The sequence below is a fragment of the Gorilla gorilla genome, chromosome 6, assembly GCF_029281585.2.
Source record: "Gorilla gorilla gorilla isolate KB3781 chromosome 6, NHGRI_mGorGor1-v2.1_pri, whole genome shotgun sequence".
Lineage (NCBI taxonomy): Eukaryota > Metazoa > Chordata > Mammalia > Primates > Hominidae > Gorilla > Gorilla gorilla.
The window spans coordinates 23,520,047-23,542,982 of record NC_073230.2 but is presented as its reverse complement, the minus strand read 5'-3'; the positions used below and the strand labels follow the sequence as shown (position 1 = coordinate 23,542,982).

General features: G+C 36.3%; 1 protein-coding gene and 1 pseudogene across 3 annotated transcripts in view; both read left to right on the top strand.

Annotated features, from left to right (window-relative positions):
• Window positions 1-14,314, top strand: part of CRPPA (CDP-L-ribitol pyrophosphorylase A) — a 330,476-nt gene extending 316,162 nt beyond the window's left edge. For all 3 annotated transcript variants that reach the window (XM_019030382.4, XM_031012648.3, XM_055347369.2), the window contains one exon: window positions 13,702-14,314. In XM_019030382.4, the coding sequence (XP_018885927.3) occupies window positions 13,702-13,806 (105 nt within the window). In that variant the 3' untranslated portion in view covers window positions 13,807-14,314. The remainder of the gene's footprint in view (window positions 1-13,701) is intronic.
• Window positions 14,315-14,426: 112 nt separating this feature from the next.
• On the top strand, window positions 14,427-18,249 carry LOC129523773 (uncharacterized; annotated as a pseudogene).
• The last annotated feature ends 4,687 nt before the right edge of the window (window positions 18,250-22,936 follow it).

The window sequence follows — 22,936 nt, the reverse complement described above, 5'->3', positions numbered from 1 at the left end:
GGCTTTCTAGGAAGCATGCCAGAATGGTAGGGATGGGTATGACTGTCTCTATTTCACACCCCTGCCATCAACTCATAGAAACTGTGGGTACCCAGGGAAATTCTTTTCATTTGGCATTGTGCCAACTTAGAGGAGGATGAGGGATGTCATAGTTGGAGTGAGATCATTCTTCTTACCTTTCTCATTGTAACTTCATTCGTTTCTATGGACCACATTTGTGTCTCAGTCTTGTTTCCAAGTGTTGGGGTTTAAAAAAAGATATTCTTCCAGTCTGCGGATAGTTGATAGTTGAACTTTCTCTGGAGGTCAGTGGAGGAGAAGACTTCCCATTTTGCCATCTTGCTGACCTCACCTATTCTACACCTGTATAATGACTTCCACAAAATCTCTTGTGTTTTCTCTCCAGGATTCCCTTAGATTTTAAATTAATGCCTTGATGTTTCTGTCACTGTTTTCACTGTTTTCTCCTGAGTTCTAGACATTTCAAGTCTGTCTTCTTTGTATATAATACAGTTTTGATGATAAAATAAGTTGTACACTACCTCTAATAAGATTTTTTTTTCTTTTTTTTTTTCTTTGAGATGGAGTCTCTGTTGCCCAGGCTGGAGTGCAGTGGCGTGATCTCGGCTCACTGCAGCCTCCGCCTCCCAGGTTCAAGCAATTCTTCTGCCTCAGCCTCCTGAGTAGCTGGGACTACAGGTGCACGCCACCATGCCTGGCTAATTGTTTGTATTTTTAGTAGAGATGGGATTTCATCATGTTGACCAGGTTGGTCTTGATCTCCTGACCTCGTGATCTGCCCACCTTGGCCTCCTAGAGTGCTGGGATTACAGGCGTGAGCCACTGCGCCCAGCCTCTAATGAGATTTTTAATTCAAAATACATTTAATATCCACATGAACTCTTCTGACACAAGATTATTCCTACTTTGTGCCCACCTCTATAGTTGAAACATCTTCTTTAGTCTTCCTGAGACTGAAAATCAGAAAATATGTAACATGTTTTCTAGTTGTACTCAAAAGCGTCATTTCAGGGAGACATTTAATTGTAATAATTCTTAAAAGTTCTTTCCACCTGGAGAATGACTTCATCTATATGTTGATTTTTTTTCTACCTCCCTATTGGGAAGAATCTCTATAGGCAATAATTCTACCATCTGTGACCTTGAGAAAGGATTGCTTCTGCTCTTCATTCTGGGAGGGAGCTTTGCCAGGCTAGGATTTTGCTAACTAAGGCTGATAAAAATTGGCACTACTCTATTCAGAACAGAAGTATTTTTGCAGGTTGTAATTCATGGCCACCTTCTTGGAAGGAAATAATTTCTAACATAATGGTAAACAACTGTGAAACTTTGAGATTAACACTTTGGATACTAACTATCCACCCATTAACCAATATTCAAAAGCCTAATAGTCATTAACCAGGGGTCTTTTTAACTAGTCAAAAATATCCTTTAAATGATCCTTTTCTTTGCCCCATGTTTCTGCCAAGAAGGTATGTTTGAATTGGCCCATTTTATTCTTTTTTTGCATTAAGTTTATAATTTAAAATTTTGAAACTAAATGTTATGTGAACAAATCTAACCAGTCTTTCTGCTTCTTAAGAAATTATCAATATTATTCTACTGACACCTGAACCATTAACTAGAGAAGTAACTCTAGGATAAGCTTTCTATCCCTCCTATAAGTTATCATATGTTCTGGAAATTGTATCCATTGCCTAACAACAGCTGGTGTATAGCTTTCTATTTATGCAGCCACCCCATTTAAGAGAATGCCTGCCTCATTGTCTGCCCTTATCCCCCAGACTTGGGTGTGTTCGTATAGATTTATCAGTGTCCCTTACACTTACTTCTTAGACTGGGTCTTTTTTCATAGGAGGAAGAATCATGGAGTACAAATTCCTAGTTTTTGACACCGTTTCCAGTTCCCAAGTACAAATATAAGGTTTTTATTTTTATGGTGTTATTTTCATGACAATGTAGCCTTCATCTAAAACCTTTGATATTTCTTTTTTTAAAATTATACTTTAAGTTCTGGGATACATGTGCAGAATGTTGAGGTTTGTTACAAAGGTATAAACGTGTCATGATGGTTTGCTGCACCCATCAACCCGTCATCTATATTAGGTATTTCTCCTAATGCTATCCCTCCCCTAGCCCCACACCCACCAACAGGCCCTGATGTGTGATGTTCCCCTTCCTGTGTCCATGTGTCCTCATTGTTCAACTCCTACTTATGAGTGAGAACATGCGGTGTTTTGTTTTCTCTTGCTGTGTTAGTCTGCTGAGAATGATGGTTTCCAGCTTCATCCATGTCCCTGCAAAGGACATAATATCATTCTTTTTATGGCTGCATAGTATTCCATGGTGTACATGTGCCACATTTTCTTTATCCAGTCTATCATTGATGGGCATTTGGGTTGGTTCCAAGTCTTTCCTATTGTGAACAGTGCTACAATAAATATATGTGTGCATCTGTCTTTATGGTAGAATGATTTATAATCCTGTGGGTATATACCCAATAATGGGATTCCTGGGTCAAATGGTATTTCTAGTTCTAGATCCTTGAGGAATTGCCACACTGTCTTCCACAATGGTTGAACTAATTTACACACCCATCAACAGTGTAAAAGCATTCATATTTCTCCACATCCCCTCCAGCATCTGTTGTTTCCTGACTTTTTAATGGTCGCCATTCTAACTGGCGTGAGATGGCATCTCATTGTGGTTTTGATTTGCATTTCTCTACTGACCAGTGATAAGCTTTTTTTCATATGTTTGTTGGTCACGTAAATGTCTTCTGTTGAGAAGTGTCTGTTTATATCCTTTGCCCACTTTTTAATGTGGTTGTTTGTTTTTTTCTTGTAAATTTGTTTAAGTTCCTTGTAGATTCTGGATATTAGCCCTTTGTCAGACGGATAGATGGCAAAAATTTTCTCCCATTCTGTAGGTTGCCTGTATATTTTGATGATCATTTCTGTCACTGTGCAGAAGTGCTTTAGTTAATTAGATCCCATTTGTCAATTTTGGCTCTGGTTGCCATTGCTTTTGGTGTTTTAGTCATGAAGCCTTTGCCCATGCCTGTGTCCTGAATGGTATTGCCTCAGTTTTCTTCTAGGATTTTTATGGTTTTATGTCTTACGTTGAAGTTTTTAATCCATCTTGAGTTAATTTTTGTGTTACGTTGAAGTCTTTAATCCATCTTGAGTTAATTTTTGTATAAGGTATGAGGAAGGGGTCCAGTTTCAGTTTTCTGTATATGGATAGCCAATTTTCCTAACACCGTTTATTAAATAGGGAATCCTTTCCCCATTGATTGTTTTTGTCAGGTTGGTGAAAGATCAGATGGCTGTAGACGTGTGGTGTTATTTCTGAGGTCTCTGTTTTGTTCCATTGGTCTATATATCTGTTTTGGCACCAGTACCATGCTGTTTTGGTTACAGTAGCCTTGTAGTATAGTTTAAAGTCAGGTACCATGATGCCTCCAGCTTTGTTCTTTTTGCTTAGGATTGTCTTGGCTGTATGGGCTCTTTTTTGGTTCCGTATGAAATTTAAGGTAGTTTTTTCTAATTCTGTGAAGAAATTCAATGGTAGCTTGAGGGGGATAGCACTGAATCTATAAATTACGTTGGGCAATATGACCATTTTCATGATATTGGTTCTTCCTATCCATGAGCATGGAATGTTTTTTCATCTGTTTGTGTCCTCTTATTTCCTTGAGCAGTGGATTGTAGTTCTCCTTGAAGAGGTATTTCACATCCCTTCTGAGTTGTATTCCTAGGTATTTTATTCTCTTTGAAGCATTTGTGAATGAGAGTTAACTCATGATTTGGCTCTCTGTCTGTTATTGGTGTATAGGAATGCTTGTGATTTTTGCACATTGATTTTGTATCCTAAGACTTTGCTCAATCCAGGAGCTGTTTTTTTTTTAAAGATTAACAAACTAGATAAACCACTAGCCAGAATAATAAAGAAGAAAAGAGAGAAGAATCATATAGATGCAATAAAAAAATGATAAAGGGGATATCACCACTGATCCCAAAGAAATATAAACTACCATCAGAGAATACTATAAACACACCTACACAAATAAACTAGAAAATCTAGAAGAAATGGATAAATTCCTGGACACATACACTCTCCCAAGACTAAACCAGGAAGTAGTTGAATCACTGAGTAGCAAGTTCTGAAATTGAGGCAATAATTGGTAGCCTACCAACCAAAAAAAGCCCAAGACCAGACAGATTCACAGCCGAATTCTACCAGAGGTACAAAGAGGAGCTGGTACCATTTCTTCTGAAACTCTTCTAAACAATAGAAAAAGAGAGATTCCTCCCTAACTGATTTTATGAGGCCAGCATCATCCTGATGCAAACACCTGGCAGAGACACAACAAAAAAAGTTGTGTCTCAGGCCAATAGCCCTGATGAACATCGATGCAAAAATCCTCAATAAAATACTGGCAAGCCAATTCCAGCAGCACATCAAAAAGCTTATCCACCATGATCAAATTGGCTTCATCCCTGGGATGCAAGGCTGTTTCAACATACACAAATCAATAAATGTAATCCATCACATAAATGGAACCAATGACAAAAACCACATGATTATCTCAATAGATGCAGAAAAGGCCCTCGATAATATTCAACACCCCTTCATGCAAAAAACACTCAATAAACTAGGTGTTTATGGAACATATCTCAAAATAATAAGAGCTACGTATGACAAACCCACAGCCAATATCATACTGAATGGGCAAAAGCTGGAAGCATTCCCTTTGAAAACTGGCACAAGACAAGGATGCCCTCTCTCACCACTCCTATTCAACATAGTATTGGAAGTTCTGGCCAGGGCAATCAGGCAAGGGAAGGAAATAAAGGATATTCAAATAGGAAGAGAGGAAGTCAAATTGTCTCTGTTTGCAGATGACATGATTTTATATTTAGAAAACTCCATTGTCTCAGCCTAAAACGTTTGATATTTCAAACATATCTTAAGGTAAGCTAAAAGGTCACCTCTTTATAGAGTTAATTAGCCAATTATTCTAACTAATAAATATTTACCGAGTGCCTACTGTGGACATAGTACTATGTTTGAGCTTAGAATTTGGAAAAGTTATCTTTTAGTATCTTATGATTTAGCTGAGAAATTAAGTCCTGTAGATTGCAAACCAAATAAAAATATTAGGGATTTTGAGAAAAACTATGATAACATAAATTACTGATATGCAATAAAAAATAGATGACATCTTAAGAGGTAGTCATTACAGCTGAGTCTTTAAAAATTGATGTCAATTAGACAGTTACTGGGAAACCATTTTTCTGGGGGCAGAAATAATAATGATTATACTGGGATGGCAACAAAAGTGGATTCTGAAAAGTAAAAGAAAGAGAATTGCAGTTAGAAGGGTTGATTAGGTTGATTGTGGATGACCTTGAAAGCTAACAGGAGTAGCTGAAAATTTGAGTTTGATAGAGTGAAGGTGGCTATTTTAGGGAGGTTGAAGCAGTAGCCAAAAACAGACAGAAGTGACCAGTTAGAGCATCCTGGAGGAGTCCAGGCATAGGATGGTGTTAATGTAGGCTTACAGTGGTTGGAGCATGACAATAGAAAACTAGCAGGTGTTGGTAATTGCTGGGTGAGTTGTGTAGGATCAAAACATTTTTTGCTAATTAAAAAGGATGTTGTATATGACACTGCTTTTTCAATTTTATTAAGTTGTGGAATTTACATTATGATTGATTTAAGAAAATAAAATGTAACAGTGTCACAAGTCCCAGATCTAGAAGTATTGGATGCAATAATGAACTGTTTGTTCTTCAGGCCAGATGTCTGATGCCTTTTGGCTGTCTACATTTTTCCTCACTGCAATCTGGCTCTGAGCACTGTAGTTTGGGTCTTTCCTACTCTCTGTTCCTACTCAGTAAAGTATCGGTGCTGCCTTACAGGGTTTTACTGAATTTTGTTGACCAACCTTTCCCTTCCCTTCTCCTTCCCTCTTTCCTTCCCTTTTCCCTTCCCTTCCCTTCCCTCTTCCCTTCTCCTTCTGTTTTTCCTGCCCTTTTCCCTCCCTCCTTTTTCCCTCCCCTTCCCTCCCCTCCCTTTCCCTCCCCTTTCTTCTCCCCTCCCCTTCCCTCTCCCTTCCCCTACACTCGCCTTCCCTCCCTTTCCTGTCCCTTCCCTTTTTTCCTTTCTTTTTTCCTTCCCTTTCCTTTTTTTCTTTCCTTTTTTTTTCTGCTCCTCTCCCTCTCCTCTTTTTAAAGAGATAGGGTCTTGCTCTGTCACCTAGGCTGCAGTGCAGTGGCACAATCATTGCTCACTGCAGCCTTGAACTCCTGGGTTCAAGTGATCCTCCCCACTCAGCCACCTGAGTAGCAGGAACTACAGGCTTGAGCCATGGCACCTGGCTTCCCAATCCTTTTTTTCTTAATTATCTCTTTCCGAAACAGTTATTGAATTCCTACTGTATTGTAAGGCCCTGTTTCTAGACACGGAAAATAAAAAAGACTAAAACTGTTGTGCGATGATTATGTTAATCAGTAAACCCAAGTGCATTTTCATTAGTATTATCTAAGTTTTTGAGAGGCATTTGTTATCACTCACAGGAGCAAGAGGGAAATGTTTCTCATTCGGAGGAGGCTGTTTTGTTTTTCTCACACCCTATCAGTAGGTGATCGCTTTTTCCTGCAGTTTTGGCAATTGACATACACTGAAAAGTTATTTTCATCTCCACTAGGGGACAGTGTGCCACCGTTAGGTTTTTTCTTCCATATCAGCAAAATGTTTACAAAAAGAAAATTTAGCTTCAAATTATTTTGATTTGATATTAATGATCTTATAACAAGCCTGTCGAAGGTTTAGTAAGTCTAACACTTGTGGTTTTTGTATATTGTATATGGTACAGAGATAGGGATGTGTATATTGATGACTAGATGTAAATATAGCTAGTACATTTTTGTTTAGTGTTTGAAATTTTGTGACATTTAAATAATAATTTTTGCATAAGTTCTCCAAAACAAGGATGGAAGAAGGGTATTAATATCAAACTATGAGCAACCTGAATTTCAGGAGATTTTGTAACTCATGGAAATTGAATTAGGTTTTAGGTATGGAATTTGCTGAGACAATGTAAATGTTTACCCTTAAAGAAACATTGTGTAATCTCTTGAGACATCTAAAGCCTAAATACATATGCATACATTTTAACTTTATAGTTTTCCTTTTAGCAGAGTACATTGTGTTCTTTAGAAGTGATGTGTATAGAGGATAGATAACTCCAAGAGATTTCCTTTCAGCTTGTCCATAAAGATTGAGAGGACAATTACATCATAGCTTTTCCTGCTATTCTTTGAGATGGCATTCCACCAAATCCACATAAATTTGATTCTAACAGCCTACTATAAGTTTGTTTACACTTTTTAAATTCAAATGCTGATATGTGTGTAGTTCAATTATGGGATTTTTTGTTTCAAAATATACTTTTTAAAAAAGCTTGTCAATATTAAGTACTCTGGGAATAGTTTCTCCTGAAGTTATCCTTTGAGAAAATTGAAAGGGACAGTTAGTAAGTAAGGATTTTTGAGGACATGGGCATCATATAAAGTTGACCACTTATACACTTGCAAGGTGCTACATATTAGTAATTTACATTACTGCAGCCTTTCCTTGCTCAAATTTTGAGGTGGGAGGTGGAGAAGGATGTAAATGAAGAGCCTCTATGAGTTATAGAGGTGCCACTGTCATTGCCAATCTTCTGTGAAAATCCCCTGCTTTTCCTGATTTCCCACAAGTTTGCCAAAGGCTTAGGAGTCCCATCAAGGTTTCATCAAGACTTCACTTGATGCTGGATATAGTCATCACAAAAGAACCAACTCAACAACAAAAAGACAAACGCACACAAAGACTGGCATGTGGGATTTTATTGACACGACTTCATTACTATGACTAAATTTAGAATTACCTCGTATGTTTAAAAGATAATGGTAATTACAGCTCTTCTTTTGTGTATCTTTCACCCAAACATGGTGTATTTCATCCTAAACTTGAAATTATAGGTGGTAGAGAAATAGCTAAATATAAGTTTCTAGGTAAAACTCATGGTGAATTTTAATCCTAAATAATTCAGTCTGATAATTTAGAAAATTAAAAATGCATATATTATATTGCGTTTTTGTCTTCTAATAGTCTTAAAACACAGCTATTATGAAACTCTTTAAGATCTCAGTGAACAATTGTTACATGCTGGGTAAAATTAAGTACACTTTTTTTTGTTATTACTTTTAGCTAGAATTTTAGATAGTTTTCTTAATATCTAAGAAGAAAGCTAAGACTTTGTGAATTATTAATATGATTCCTTTAGGGGCCTTTTACTGAAGCCTTGAATTTTCAAGCAAAAAAGGTTTTCTTTGTATAGATCTTGAAAATATTTATGGAGAGAAATGCTCCCGGAGTTTGGACAATGTTCAGTGCTATTGATTTCCTATGACAACAAATCAAATTTAGCTCCCTGAATTTAGCAGTCTTAAAACTAAATTTTAAAATAATTTGTTTTTCCTCCAAGAATAAAATGTGTTCATTGTGGGGGTTTTGAAAATATAGCAAAGCAGAAAGAAGAAATAATATTGTCATAAAGCCATCATCCAAAAATAACTTCTGTCAACATGTTTATATTTTCCCGCCCAGTATGTTAAGAAAGCGGACTACTGAAGAGTATACTGTTTTCCCCCTTTTTAGCTGGTCTCTATTTTTGCTATAATATAGTTGTAACCAAGAAAAAGAGTGAAGCTGGCTGTAATAGTTCACACCTATAAGCCTGGTACTTTGGGAGGATGAGGTAGAAGGATTGCTTAAGACTAGGAGTTTGAGATCAACCTGGGCAACCTGCACTCTACCCTGGGCAACAAAATTTTCTAAAACAAAATTGACACTGTTATGAAGTGAACAAGATGATAAAACAATTTTTTTTTTACTATCTTCAAGATTGCTTATACTGTGTTCTGCTCTGCCTATTCATTATAAAACCAGTCCGATTAATTCTTAATTTCAAGCATTTTATAATTGTAAAATTCTCTTTATTATAGATTCTATGTTGAAAATTTCCATTTTTCATCAACATTTTTATCTCTAGTTCTATTTTTTAGTGTCTTAGGCATAGTTATTTTGAAATCCTTGCATGATGATTCCAATGTATGTCTCATTTCTGGGTCTGCTTAAATTATTTTTTTTCCTGCATCTTTGCTTTCTGCTTCTTTGCCTTTCTAGTGATATTTGATACCACACTTTGAGTGCAAAACATTATAAAAGCTCTAGATTATTTTAATGTCCTCTAAGGAATATGAAATTTGTTCTAGCAAGCAGTTGTATTGCTGAATCAATTTGATTCTGTGGACGTTGTTGAAGCTTTCTTAGGGCTGGTCGGATTCAGTTTTGCCTTATACTCAGGCTGTAGTCATGGCTTTTCAGATATCCCAGCTGAAAGCCATGGTTGTTCACCAAGGCGTCTTCATTCTAGCTGGACTCAGATTTAACCTCCTGCTCCTTGGCACAGTGGGGCCTCAAAAATCTCTCCTCAGCTCTCCAACTTTCCAGCAGTTATTCTCTGCTAGGCCTCATTGAGTTTCTCCTTGGGCATGCACAGTTAGGAGCTGGCCAAGGACTGAAGGAATTTTTAGCAGATTTTTAGGAGTTCTCAGCAATTCCTTCCTGTCAGGCATGCTGCCTGCAGAAATACAAGCCACTTTGACAGGTTTAAATTGTTATCTATGTCTTTTCTACCCAGAGAGATTGCTATGCTCTCCTTGGGTTCTGTTTCTCTTCTTTGTAGATTGGAAAAATGCTCTCAGCATGACAGCTGGGGAGAATGTTAGGAGGCTCTTCTTTCAAGGATTATAGACATGCATATGTTACTGTCCAAGACCTGCAAAAAATATTCTCACATAAGTTTTCCAGATTTAATGGCTATATATGGTGAGAGGGTGATATACACTACTCTATCATAGCTGAAATTAGTTTACTTCATAAAGGTAATAATTCTAACTGCTATTATTATTGAATATTTACTAGGTGTCAGTGCTTTACATGTCTTATCTAAGTTCCCACAAAAAATGTTATCCCATTTTTAGATGAAAAAAATGGAGAGCTGTACAACTTCAGCTGTTTGCTCAAAGATCACTTAAGTTGTCAAGTAGCAGCAATCTGACTTCCCAACTGCATAGTTTATTAAAGGAATATTGTACGTTTTTCAAGGAATATATAAATGGTCCAGTGTGCAAAAATAAATTGCTTTTGTAACTCAGGTTTTGTAATCCGGAACGTAACATTTGTAAATAGTCATCAATTAAAAAATATCTTTTTGAAAGGAGTATGCTTCAGTTTATAGATATACAGACAAATTCAGAGGATGCCACAGAGAGTTCCCATATACTCACACCCAGGTTCTCCCATTATTAATATGATATGTTTGTTACAATTTATGTACCAACATTGATGTATTATCATTAACAAAGTCCATAGTTTAGTGAGATTTCCATAGTTCTACCTAGTGTGTTTTTCTGTTCCAGTACCCCATGTTACTTTTAGTTCTCTTCAGGCACCTCTTGGCTGTGACAGTTTCTCACACTTTCCTTGTTTTTTGATGACCTGTACAGTTTTGAGGAGCACTTGTCAGGTATATTGTAGAATGTCCCTCCAACAGGAACTTTTCCGATGTCTTCCTCATGATTAGCCTGGAGGTACAGGTTTTTGGGAGGAAGCCCACAGACATAAATGCTATTTTCACATAATTTCAAGAATGTATACTATCAGCATGATTTTTCACTGTTCATATGGACCCTGCTTACCTGAGTTTAATAAACATTTTAAATGTTTATTATATAATATTTGGAACTCACAAAATAATGTGTATATATATATACACACACACACACACACATTTATGTATGTGAATAATAAAATGATCTCCTGTATTGCACCTCTGCTCCCCACTCTCCTCAAGGATTAAAACCAATTTTTTTGTATATTTGCTGGAGGCAAGAAGTGCTTTTATAAGATACATTGGGTTTGCATTTTTTTCCTGTGTTAATACTGTTCTAGAGATATGAAATTTTGAGATGAGTTTGAAATCCATGAATTGTGTGACTATCTAATCTTTTCACATACTAGAGTTTCCTGAATATACGTGTGTCTAACCATCTTAATCAGTTTTTAAATTTCCATGTTTCTTAAGGGTAGAATGATCAAATGAGTTCAGGCAGAGAGGGAAAACAAATGTTCAGTAGAATGACAGATTCTTGTCCTTCAATTCTAATCTTTGAAAATGAAGCCTGTAAAAAATTGAAGAAGTAAATTAATCTTTAAAAGCACATCTTAAATTCTTTACTAAAAATATGTACATTATGGAGCTATCAAAATGAACATAGATGATTTATTGTAAGATACAGAAATGTGATTTTTCTAGCCCTGGGATCTTAAACAGTTTTTCCTTAATTTCTTCATTTGTTACTGTGCTGCCTTCATTATAACAAGTATAAACTGGTTTCAACGGGGTGATAGAGACAGACTTGTTCTGTTTATTTTTGAAAGAGGAACCTTAATTATCATCATCTGTGTCATGTCTCAATTTAATAAATGAGACTTAGGAATAGATGTGTGTTATAGACCCTGCAGCACTATAATTAATTGATCATTAAGAATGACAAATGCATATCAATAGTTGATTTGTATTTGCTCATTTTAGAATATTTATTTATATGTTTATGAATGATGTGACACAGATGAAATCTCTCATATAAATCAATCATATTTTAAGTCCAAACATACATAGTTTTATGATTTGTTTAGATGTGGTTTAGGTATTGTGATATTCTGGAAACCAAAATGGTGTTTGAATCCAATTTTAAAATGTTGTATAAAACCCGCTTTCAAGAAGCGAAGTAGCTGACATTCAGCATCTTGCAGATCTTCTCCAGCTCCACCCCTTAGAACACAATCAAGGAAATTGATAGAAAAGAGCACTTTAAGCAGAGATGGCGTCTCACCGTCATCCTCATAGCTGAGGAACCCAGACACAGGGTGGTGGGAGCGTGTAGTTGTTGTGGTGAGGCTTCAATAATATATTTATTTTGTACTATTGCCAGGCTTTAGGCTAAATATGCAAATAGGAGTGAAGAAGGTAAGCAATTGCAGTCAGTGTTAACAACTGAGCTCAACTAAAAGGGTGATATGTCTATCATAATCAGAACCTCTTTTGCTTTGAATTTGTTATAATTTATGGAGTGCTACCATGTGTTAGGCATTGAGCAAAGTGTTCCATATTCAAAGATAAAATGAAAAATTCTTTACATCAAAAAATGCATCATCTGGTAAAATAGATGGTCAACTAAAAAAGACTATAAAATTCAGTGTGCTAGAGGAATTCACAGCTGTGGAAACATACAGTCACTTCACCCAGACTGGACTGGAGGATAGGAGTCAGGGTAGATTTCAAGAATCTCTGATACCTAGGTTGAACCATGAAGAGTAATTAGGGTCAGCTAAGCTACAAAGGGTGTGGGAAAGCTTTTCTGGCGAAGGAATTAGCTGGCCCAAAGATATTCAAGCTCAGAAAAACAGCTTGTTTGGACAATCTTAAGCAGTTCTATGTGGCTTGGAGAATTGAGTAATTTTAGGGGAATATCAAGAAGAGGCCGAGAGGATAAGAGACATTTTATTACCAGGTAATGGGATCAGACTTTATCCTGAGGTTTAAAAGTAGTCTTCAAAGGATTGTAGTCAGGATACTGATGTGATCAGATCTATATGTTAAAATAAGTATTTTGACTTCCCTGTGGGAAATGAAGTATAAGAGGGCAAGGCTTTAGAGGGACTATCTGTGAGAATATTCCAGTAATTGAGGACAGAAGGTGCTATGCTGGCAGTGGCAGTTTGAGCGGCATTATCGTTAATGCCTTATCTCAATGTATATGGATGCAAGAAACAATAGGAAGGAGCTACAATAGGTCCTAGTAATATATTGGATATTGGGATAAGGCATTAAGGATGATTCTGGAGTTTAGAGATTGGTTACCACATCCCTCTTTTAAAAGACAGCACAATTCACAACACAGAGACCTGAAAGATATTAGCTCTGTTTCTATTTTCCCTTCACATTATAATCTTCTCATAAATAATTAGAATAAATGGATTCTTACAGGCAATATGATTTCAAAGGCAAAACCACTTTTTAGCAACTTGTAAAATAACTCATTTCTTGAATTTTCCCGATTCTTACTTTACAAACAGCAAGCAGGGCTTTCCCCCCTATACCGGTACTCACAAACAGTTCATAACAAAGTTGGAGAACACTCAGAAACAAGATGAAGAAAAGGATTGCATCATTGATGAAATATTCACACTTCAGTGAAGAGCCAAAGGTTGTCAGAAATTGGATTAAGGGAAAATAATCTTTTCTTTCTGTTAGCATTTGAAATTGTGTCAGTGTTTTTCCTTGCATCTTAAGCAAATATTTTTTGGTCTATAATGAAAAGTGTTTGTGAAAGTATTTCCTCTTTATTCGGGGAACCGTGTCCATGACAGTGGCTAGAGTCTGAGTTTCTAAAATGCCAAATCCAGACAGCAGCAGATCTTGAAAAGTGGCTTTTTATCAAATTTAACACATGGCATATTTTTTTTCTAAAATATTACTGGTTTATCCTTTCTTTTCAGGATGATCAGAAGCTACAGGAGAGTTTAAGGCAAGGTGCTATCATTATTGCTTCATTAATCAAGGAAAGAAATTGTGGACTCATTGGTCAGCTTCTGATAGCATGAAGAACACAAAAAATTACCTACTTTCTAAAACATCTATTTGCGTATCTTTATTGTGCTTTATGCCCCCGCTGCTGTGTGTGGTAGAATGTTTCAGTTGTCTTTTATATCTTCTCTATAATTTGTAGGATGTGATGCTTAGATTATAAAGCAGATTAATGTTTATATCTGTGAAGTAAAGAATACTTTTGTGTATGACAAATATTAATTGCCTGAACCAGAAAAAAATAGTAGATAAGTGGAAAATAATAGCCTTCAAATGAATCTTTCCACAGAGACATGAACGGTCAAATAGAAATAATGATGGGCGAGCTATTCTTTCAAGGAATGAGAATTTAGAAAACTTCAGTTATTATCCTAACTGTTAATTAATAATTTACAGTATTATGAAGCTAATGGATAAACTTCAGAATTATTCTCACTTCTATAATTGTCCTGTCACCAGGTGATATTTTGTCTTTTTGTCTTGTGTTAAAAATGTCTACACCTTAATAAAAAAGGGTGAGTGGGATACCAGGGAACGGAACTGTTTGTTTCTAGCGTTTTCCCCATTTGCCACATATTACTCAAGATCCCTAAAACAGATGTCATTTCCTTCTTTTCTGTTTTTAAATTGTATGTTATTTTTGGTTTATGAACTATAATTATGACTTACATTATTTTAAAGGGTCTCTAGTTTTTCTGAATGAACTTAAAAGTGTCTGGAAAGTTTCGTAAGTGATTCTGGTCAATCCCTGGTTAGTTATCTTCTATAAGGTAGAGAATCTATTGTACATCATAGAGTTAAATTAGTTATTTCAATTCAGATACTGCTACCTTTTAAAATCAAGTTCTTATTTCCAGTTTTCATTGGTATATACATCTGAAATATTAATATTTTCCCTCGCATTTTATAATTATGGGTGTCCTTTAATTCATTAGAGGTGCCTTTTAATCTATACATATGCTTACTGTATTTATTTTATTTTTTATTTTTTTGAAATGCAGTCTCCCTCTGTCACTCAGGCTGGAGTGCAGTGGCACAATCTCAGCTCACTGCAACCTCTGCCACCTGGGTTTAAGCAATTATCCTCCCTCAGCCTCCTGAGTAGCTGGGATTACAGGCACCCGCCACCACACCTGGCTAATTTTTTTTTTTTTTTTTTGTATTTTTAGTAGAGAAGCGTTTTCGCCATGTAGGCCACGCTGATCTTCAACTCCTGACCTCAAGTGATCTGCCTGCCTCGGCCTCCCAAAATGCTGGGATTATAGGTGTGAGCCACCATACCCAGCCAACATACATTTATTTTATTGAAACAGATTAGGGCTTAGGCTGCACGTGGAAACTATAAAAGTTGCATGAAGTGTTTTCAGTTAAAGATATACTATACAATATCTATCTTGTGGAATTTTTGTTTAACATGTTGGGTGATTTTCCCTCTAGTGTTCAAGTATCTATATAGTAGGAGAGTTTATATTTTACATTCTCCTAATTGAAATGTGTTATTTGAATGTAGGCTTGTATCTAAATTCCTGGGCCTGCCCTTTTTCTCTCTCTAGGAATATTAAGAAATTTAAAATCCATTAATTTAAGTTTTTGAGGATGGAAATAGGTAAGCAATGTGTGGATTGTGGTTAGGAATGTCTGTGCCCTTGTTCAGAGGTCGGCTGTGTGTGTGGCGAAAACCACAGCTGCCGAGTCCCCAACATGCACCTGTTGAAGTCATCAGGTGAAAATGTTTAAGACTTTGAAAGTGCTCATAAAGGAAGAAGGGGAAATGTTATCAAGGCTTTAAAGAGAGGGTAAGTGCCTTGAAGAAGAATGCAGTAAACTGGGCATATTTGTGGCACAGCAAAATCACCCTGATCGCTGGAGTGCTGGCTGAGTTAACATGGACTTCAGCTTAAGGAATCCTACAGCAGACAAGAATTTATCCCAGAGTACTTACTATGACATTACCCTAGGCAACTGGTAACATTTAGTATAATTTAGTTAGTAAAATATTAAATTGTGCCTGGAAAAATTGCATTTGGTCCTTCATAGCAGACAAAGCAATTCACAGCATTGGGAAAAAAAAATGCATACATACATATACATATATGTATACCCATATATATGTATGCACGTACATATATACCCATATATATGTATGCACGTACATATATACCCATATATGTATGCACGTACGTATATACCCATATATATGTATGCACGTACGTATATACCCATATATATGTATGCGCGTACGTATATACCCATATATATGTATGCGCGTACGTATATACCCATATATATGTATGCGCGTACGTATATACCCATATATATGTATGCGCGTACGTATATACCCATATATATGTATGCGCGTACGTATATACCCATATATATGTATGCGCGTACGTATATACCCATATATATGTATGCGCGTACGTATATACCCATATATATGTATGCGCGTACGTATATACCCATATATATGTATGCGCGTACGTATATACCCATATATATGTATGCGCGTACGTATATACCCATATATATGCGCGTACGTATATACCCATATATATGTATGCGCGTACGTATATACCCATATATATGTATGCGCGTACGTATATACCCATATATATGTATGCGCGTACGTATATACCCATATATATGTATGCGCGTACGTATATACCCATATATATGTATGCGCGTACGTATATACCCATATATGTACGTACGTATATACACATATGTATACGCATATATATGTATATATACGTATATATGTATACGTATATACGCATATGTGTATACGTACGTATATACGCATATGTGTATACGTATGTATATATTTATTTTTATGTTTTATGTATATGTATTTTATATGTATATGTATCTGCACATCCTTCACTATTTTCGTGAGGAAATTGGAGCTCAGAGATCTCAGTTACCTTGCCAAAATCATGTGACTGAATAGTAACAAAAGTTTGGGCTTTAAATCAGGAAGACTGATAATAAGTGTTAAGCTTATATTCCTGTCTAACAATGACCCCTGGCAAAGACATCTGATATATAAGCCACGTCTGATATATAAGACGTGATATATAAGCCAGAGGCACTGAATGAACATTGGCAAAATGGACAAGAAGGGTGGGACACATATGTCCAGGGACTAGATGAAAGTCCTGGAGCTTTTGGCTTTCCAGCCACCTTCCCAGCATAAAGAAATTGTAGCTAAAGTTAAGGGAATGAATAGAAGTATTGGCCAAAAGAGAAATTATTTTGTTGTTTAAGAGATCTGGCCGGGCGCGGTGGCTCACGCTTGAAATCCCAGCACTTTGGGAGGCCGAGGCAGGCAGATTACGAGGTCAGGAGATCCAGACCATCCTGGCTAACGCGGTGAAACCCCGTCTCTAGTAAAAGTACAAAAAAAATAGCCAGGCATCGTGGTGGGCGCCTGTAGTCCCAGCTACTGGGGAGGCTGAGGCAGGAGAATGGCGTGAACCCGGGAGGCGGAGCTTGCAGTGAGCCGAGATAGCACCACTGCACTCCAGCCTGGGCAACAGAGCAAGACTCCGTCTCAAAAAAAAAAGAAGAGAGATCCAGAGGTAACTTTACAGTTACATTTTCATCACTGCTTCTGTAAATTTACTTTAGTAAAAGCTGTCTATTCTCACTTTATTTTCCAAAATCTCTTAAAAAATAATAGTGATTATGCTTCAAGGTTTCTGAAAATGCTTCTACTTGTGGGAAATTTTGTTGCAAAATGGTTTTCTTTCTAAACTTACGCTAGTTAGTTAAATGCAAATTAAAGTTAGTCGTCTTAGGAGTTCATCATAGCGTGAGTAATGGTTTGATTAATGACATTTTGGTAGAGGTCCTATTTTTTTTCATAAAAGTGCTCAATTTGAGATGACTTGTTGCAAGTATACTCACTTACAGGTAAGAGTCAGCTCCCTATATTCTCTCAGAGTCATTGTTATGGTTATTATTGTAAGCATTTTACATTAATTTAACAGAAATTTTTTTCTTCCCTAACTTATAACTGTCAACTTTATGTAAATACAGTGATCATCTTATAAAAATCAAATTACAGAATGTCTTAAAATCTGTAAATTTGACTTTGTTTTAATGTTGAAACTACAAATTCACAGAGGCATAAATCTAACATCTTAATTAAAATGTCAACCATATGCAAGAAGAAAGATAGAAGTTATTTCGAAAGTTTAATTTGAAAACAGAATAATGAAGCATTTTAATTGATATAGGATTTGTTAGTATGGCTTAAAATCAGTGGACTAGAAGTAGCTGTGTAGGTGGTGGTTGGCATTATAGTTGCATTTATATATGTTCTTATTAATTTCAGTTTCAAAATTGTAAAAAGCATATGCATATTTTTAAGGTGACATTGAAAAAGTACTATAAAGATTCTAAATATGTTGTTTTTACAAAACAAAATGTAAATAAATTATTGATTTAAAATCTAATGGCATTTTCTTTTTTTTAGTTTATACGTGTTTTTTCAAACTCAGTCACAATTGAATCACTAAATGTAACATTCTCAGAATATAACATTGTGATGGTTTATATTATATAAAGATAGAATTTGAAGTCCAGATCTATATTCTCTAAATATATATATACACATATATACCTATGTATGTAAATATATATATTTTATAGTACTCACATATATATATAAAATTACATGTATAAACATATGTATAACCATATATATATATATATATATTTGATTGTGAAACCAGAAGTCTTAAATAGATTTCCTCTTCTTCTCCTAGTTTTTAGCAATTATAGTGGCTGCTAAGGATATAAAACCTATACTTGGGCACAGTGGAGAAAAGTATTGTGATTACTTAATCTCTGTAATGAGTTGAATTATTGCTCAGAAATAATCTTTTCTTCCCATTGCCTTCTGGAGAAATATTTGTTCAGGACTTTGGTATTCATCATGTGACCTGCTTTGGCCAATACAGTGGGTCAGAAATGTCAGTGTGCCACTGAGACTAGACCTGCAGAGACCTTTTGTATATCTACTCTCTCTCCTGCTTCCACCCCCACCACCATGAGAAGAACATGCCCAGCCTAGCCTGCTGCCTCCAGAAGGAAGTCAAGAGCCAACATCAGCTGAACTCCAGATAACCCATAAATGGATGAAGGGCCCAGCTAAGATCAGCAGAGCCACCTAGCCCAGTTAGGTTGACCTCCAGCAGATGTGTGAGCCAAATAAATGCTCATAGATTTTGCTAGTACTGAGTTTTGAGTAGTTTTATTGCACACCAATTGGTAACAAAAGAAAATCTTTGGCAATGTGAGGTATATTTGCCTTCACAAATCTAGGACATATCTAGAGACACACATTTGCTAAAGCAGAATGCTTATAAAAGAATTGTTAGAGCAATGATCCCAAAGTACTAGAAGGTTCTGAGGATCACTCATTTCCTACTCAATAGTTTTTAAAGGAGAAAGATAGACCTGAGTGTTTGTGAAAAGGTTTTGAAAGAGGTGAAACTTTCTTGGATATGAGATTATATTGAGTTAAATATATGGGCATTTAAAATAATAAGTAATAGAAATAGCGAACTTGCTGAATGATTACTATGTTCCCAAAACTGTTCTTAGTATTTTACTTGCACATAACTTCTGTATTCTTCATAATTACTTTATGTGGTAGGTAGTACACCTATAACCATTTAAAAGGTGTCAAAACTGGCTGGACGCAGTGGCTCACGCCTGTAATACCAGCACTTTGGGAGGCCGAGGCAGGCAGATCACAAGATCAGGAGTTCGAGACCAGCCTGACCAACATGGTGAAACCCTGTCTCTACTAAAAATACAAAAATTTGCCGGGTGTGGTGGTGTGTGCCTGTAATCCCATCTACCCAGGAGGCTGAGGCAGAAGAATTGCTTGAACCTGGGAGGCGGAGGTTGCAGTGAGCCGAGATTGCACCACTGCATTCCAGCCTGGGCAACAGAGCGAGACTCTGTCTCAAAAAAAAAAAAAAAAAGATGTGAAAACCAAGGTGCATACATTTTGAATAACTTATTCAGAGTTAGCCAAGCAGCACGTGGGAGGAATGAGATTCAGATTTGGTTATTGAGCCCCAGAGCCTATATTTGTGAGCAGTATGCTATGCAATATTTTAAAACATACTTTTTTAAGATCCCTTAAACTAATGACTCTCAAAGATGAGACCTTTTTTTTTCTTTAATAACAAGAGAAATAAAATGAGTAAAGCCCATTACTTTTCAGTGTTTTAGTACTCTTCCTTTCCCCATCTCCATCCCCAAAAGACATATTTTAGAACATCCTTGGATCTGTATGTGCTGGTGAAACCAGTGAAGACTGATAATGTACATAAGATTATTATCAGTGCTATCTCTGTGAGCTCTAAAGTTGTTGGGATTTCCTCAGGCAATGAATGATGAGATACACTTGGATAGTGAAAGTGGAAGATGAAAACATGGAAGCAAGCACTTTCTTGATGGACAAGAGATGCATGTAGCCATTTGTGCCTCAGCACCACAGCAAGACATGAAAGAGAGTTGAAATCTTTTTATCCTTACAGGAGAAAGAAAGGTTCAGAGAAGTGCCTAGGAATGAGAAAGTATAACGTCTTTCTTTGTCTTGGGATTCTCTTAATCACATATGTTACCAATGTTTGGTCAGCAGGAAAATTTTGGGGTGAATGGTGCCTAGTTTGATGAGAGGCCAGAGTGGAGCCAGGTTGTTTTTCCCTTATCTGAAACATTGGAATCATTTAACAATGTCTTCACAGCTGAGATGTATTATGCAAATTAATTATCTACTTAGGATGCTACCAAATAATCTGAACAGTTGTTAAAACATCTGGGTCTGTTTAGCAGCATTGATGAAGCCTGGCTTGTCAAATGCATTTTTTTCTTTTGATTTAATCTTTATTAATCCTTGCAGGATCTCTACGAGGTAGGTCTGTATCAACCTTTTGATATGACAGTTGCAAAAAGGCAGATGCATAGATTAAGAACTCGTGATCGCTGGGCACACTGGAAGCCAAACTGGAATTCTAACATTTCTAACATAGGACAATTTTGGACCAATAATAGTCCATCTAATTTGAATAATTTTTTAGGGAATTGGATCACATATAGGAAGGACTGTTCTTTAGGATTAAAAAACTCGATTTAAATCTATATCCAGAATTTTACCTGGATGCATTCACTTATTTTCCATTTTGCAAAATTGCAGTTAAGCCCAGAGGAAAAAGCTTCAACAAGACAATCGCAGAGATGGTTGTGACTCGAGTTGGAGACATGATTTGGGATTCTAGATAGAGGCCAATTTTGTAAGAATTTCCACTAGTCTGCAGACTGTAATAATTGTGTTATTTGGATAAGGTTTGGCAAAGCATCTAGTAAGATTAACTGAATGAGTTTTCTGGAGCTTTGCCATTTGGCGCTATTCATTATGTTCTTTGTTCTACCTCATTATAAAATGGGCTATTGAAACTGAAATTGATTGGTTTATTGGTATGTCAGGTTTTTATTTCCTTTTTTTTTCGTTTCCTATTCTTCACATCTGAGCTCTTAATTTGGTTGAAAGCAAGCTCTTCAGCCTAAGTGGATAACAAAACATCCCTTTGAGGATGAGGAAATAGACGATAAAATCTGTGTTCCTAATTTTCTTCAATAGTTTGGAGGATTTTTTTTTCATCCTGTGTGTGTTTTTAAGACCTTGTTAAGTTCATAGTTCTTTTTTCTTTTATTGTTTGAATAGAACACCATTCTCTTTAATCCCACCTGAGTTTCAAAAATGTATTATTGAACTGCCCAGCTCAGGAATTCAGTTGCCTGTTTTACTGAATGGAGGTATGTATGACCCGATGGTAAAAGAATGTTATTCAGAGACGTTTCCGCCTGTTTGTTTCTTGGATCAGTTACTATTCACATAAATCTGGAAAGAAGCCAAAATATGTAAACAAATTAAGAGTTTGAGGATCCCAGTGGGAATATCTATAAGTTCTGCTATAATACAGGAATTTAAGATAAATGAAGATAAATGCATTATGTTATAATAAGATAGCCAGGAAAAGCAACTATAGACCAATTATTCTTGGCTCTGGTTTGGGAATCTTAATGAATATTAAAAGATTTGGGTTAATCATGGGGTTATGCATAATGTCACTCCTTCCCAAGCCTATATATGTTGCCTAAAGAGAATTTTATTTTCATTTTACTAGCTTTTAATTGTTGCTTAATATCAAACAACTATTCAACTTAGAAGCTATATTCTCAAACCCTATTACATATTTAAAATATGCAAATTACTTATTTTATCATTAATATCTTTATATATTACATAAATCAATGAATACAGTAAAGTATAGTTTGAAAGACTGGAGATTTTCCTCCAAGAGCTTTTTTGATGCACTGTCTTCTTGAAACTGTCAGTCTCAGCCTGTGAACGAAAAACTGTTAGAAGAGATACAAAGTAATGTGGTGTTCTCTGGTCGTTTTATTACCTTTGACCCAGGGCTACAACTTAAATGTAAAACTCCCTCTTAAAAAAGATAGCACAAAAATTTAATTTTACCAGTATGACATGTCGATTAATTTTCGTGTGAGTGTAGAGAAGGAAAAGTGTATTTTTTTGGTAAACATTTTCTAGAAAGAGTTGGGAAACAATTTCATTGTGAGTTTGTGCTTTGTATGCATATACAATAACTTCTAGAGACTGGGTGTCACTGATTTGGCAAAGCAGGAAAACAGTAAATGAATATTTCTAGTGCATATGTATACATAAGAAATACATGTTTATACCTAATAATTATACATACACAATTAACGATACTCATTGGCAATACAGGTTAAACACATTTTTTTTTTTTTTTTTTTTTTTTTCAGACGGAATCTCGCTCTGTCCCCCAGGCTGGAGTGCAGTGGCGCGATCTCGGCTCACTGCAAGCTCCGCCTCCCAGGTTGACGCCATTCTCCTGCCTAAGCCTCCTGAGTAGCTGGGACTACAGGCGCCCGCCACCACGCCCGGCTAATTTTTTTTTTGTATTTTTTAGTGCAGACGGGGTTTCACCGTGTTAGCCAGGATGGTCTCGATCTCCTGACCTCGTGATCTGCCCCCCTCGGCCTCCCAAAGTGCTGGGATTACAGGCGTGAGCCACT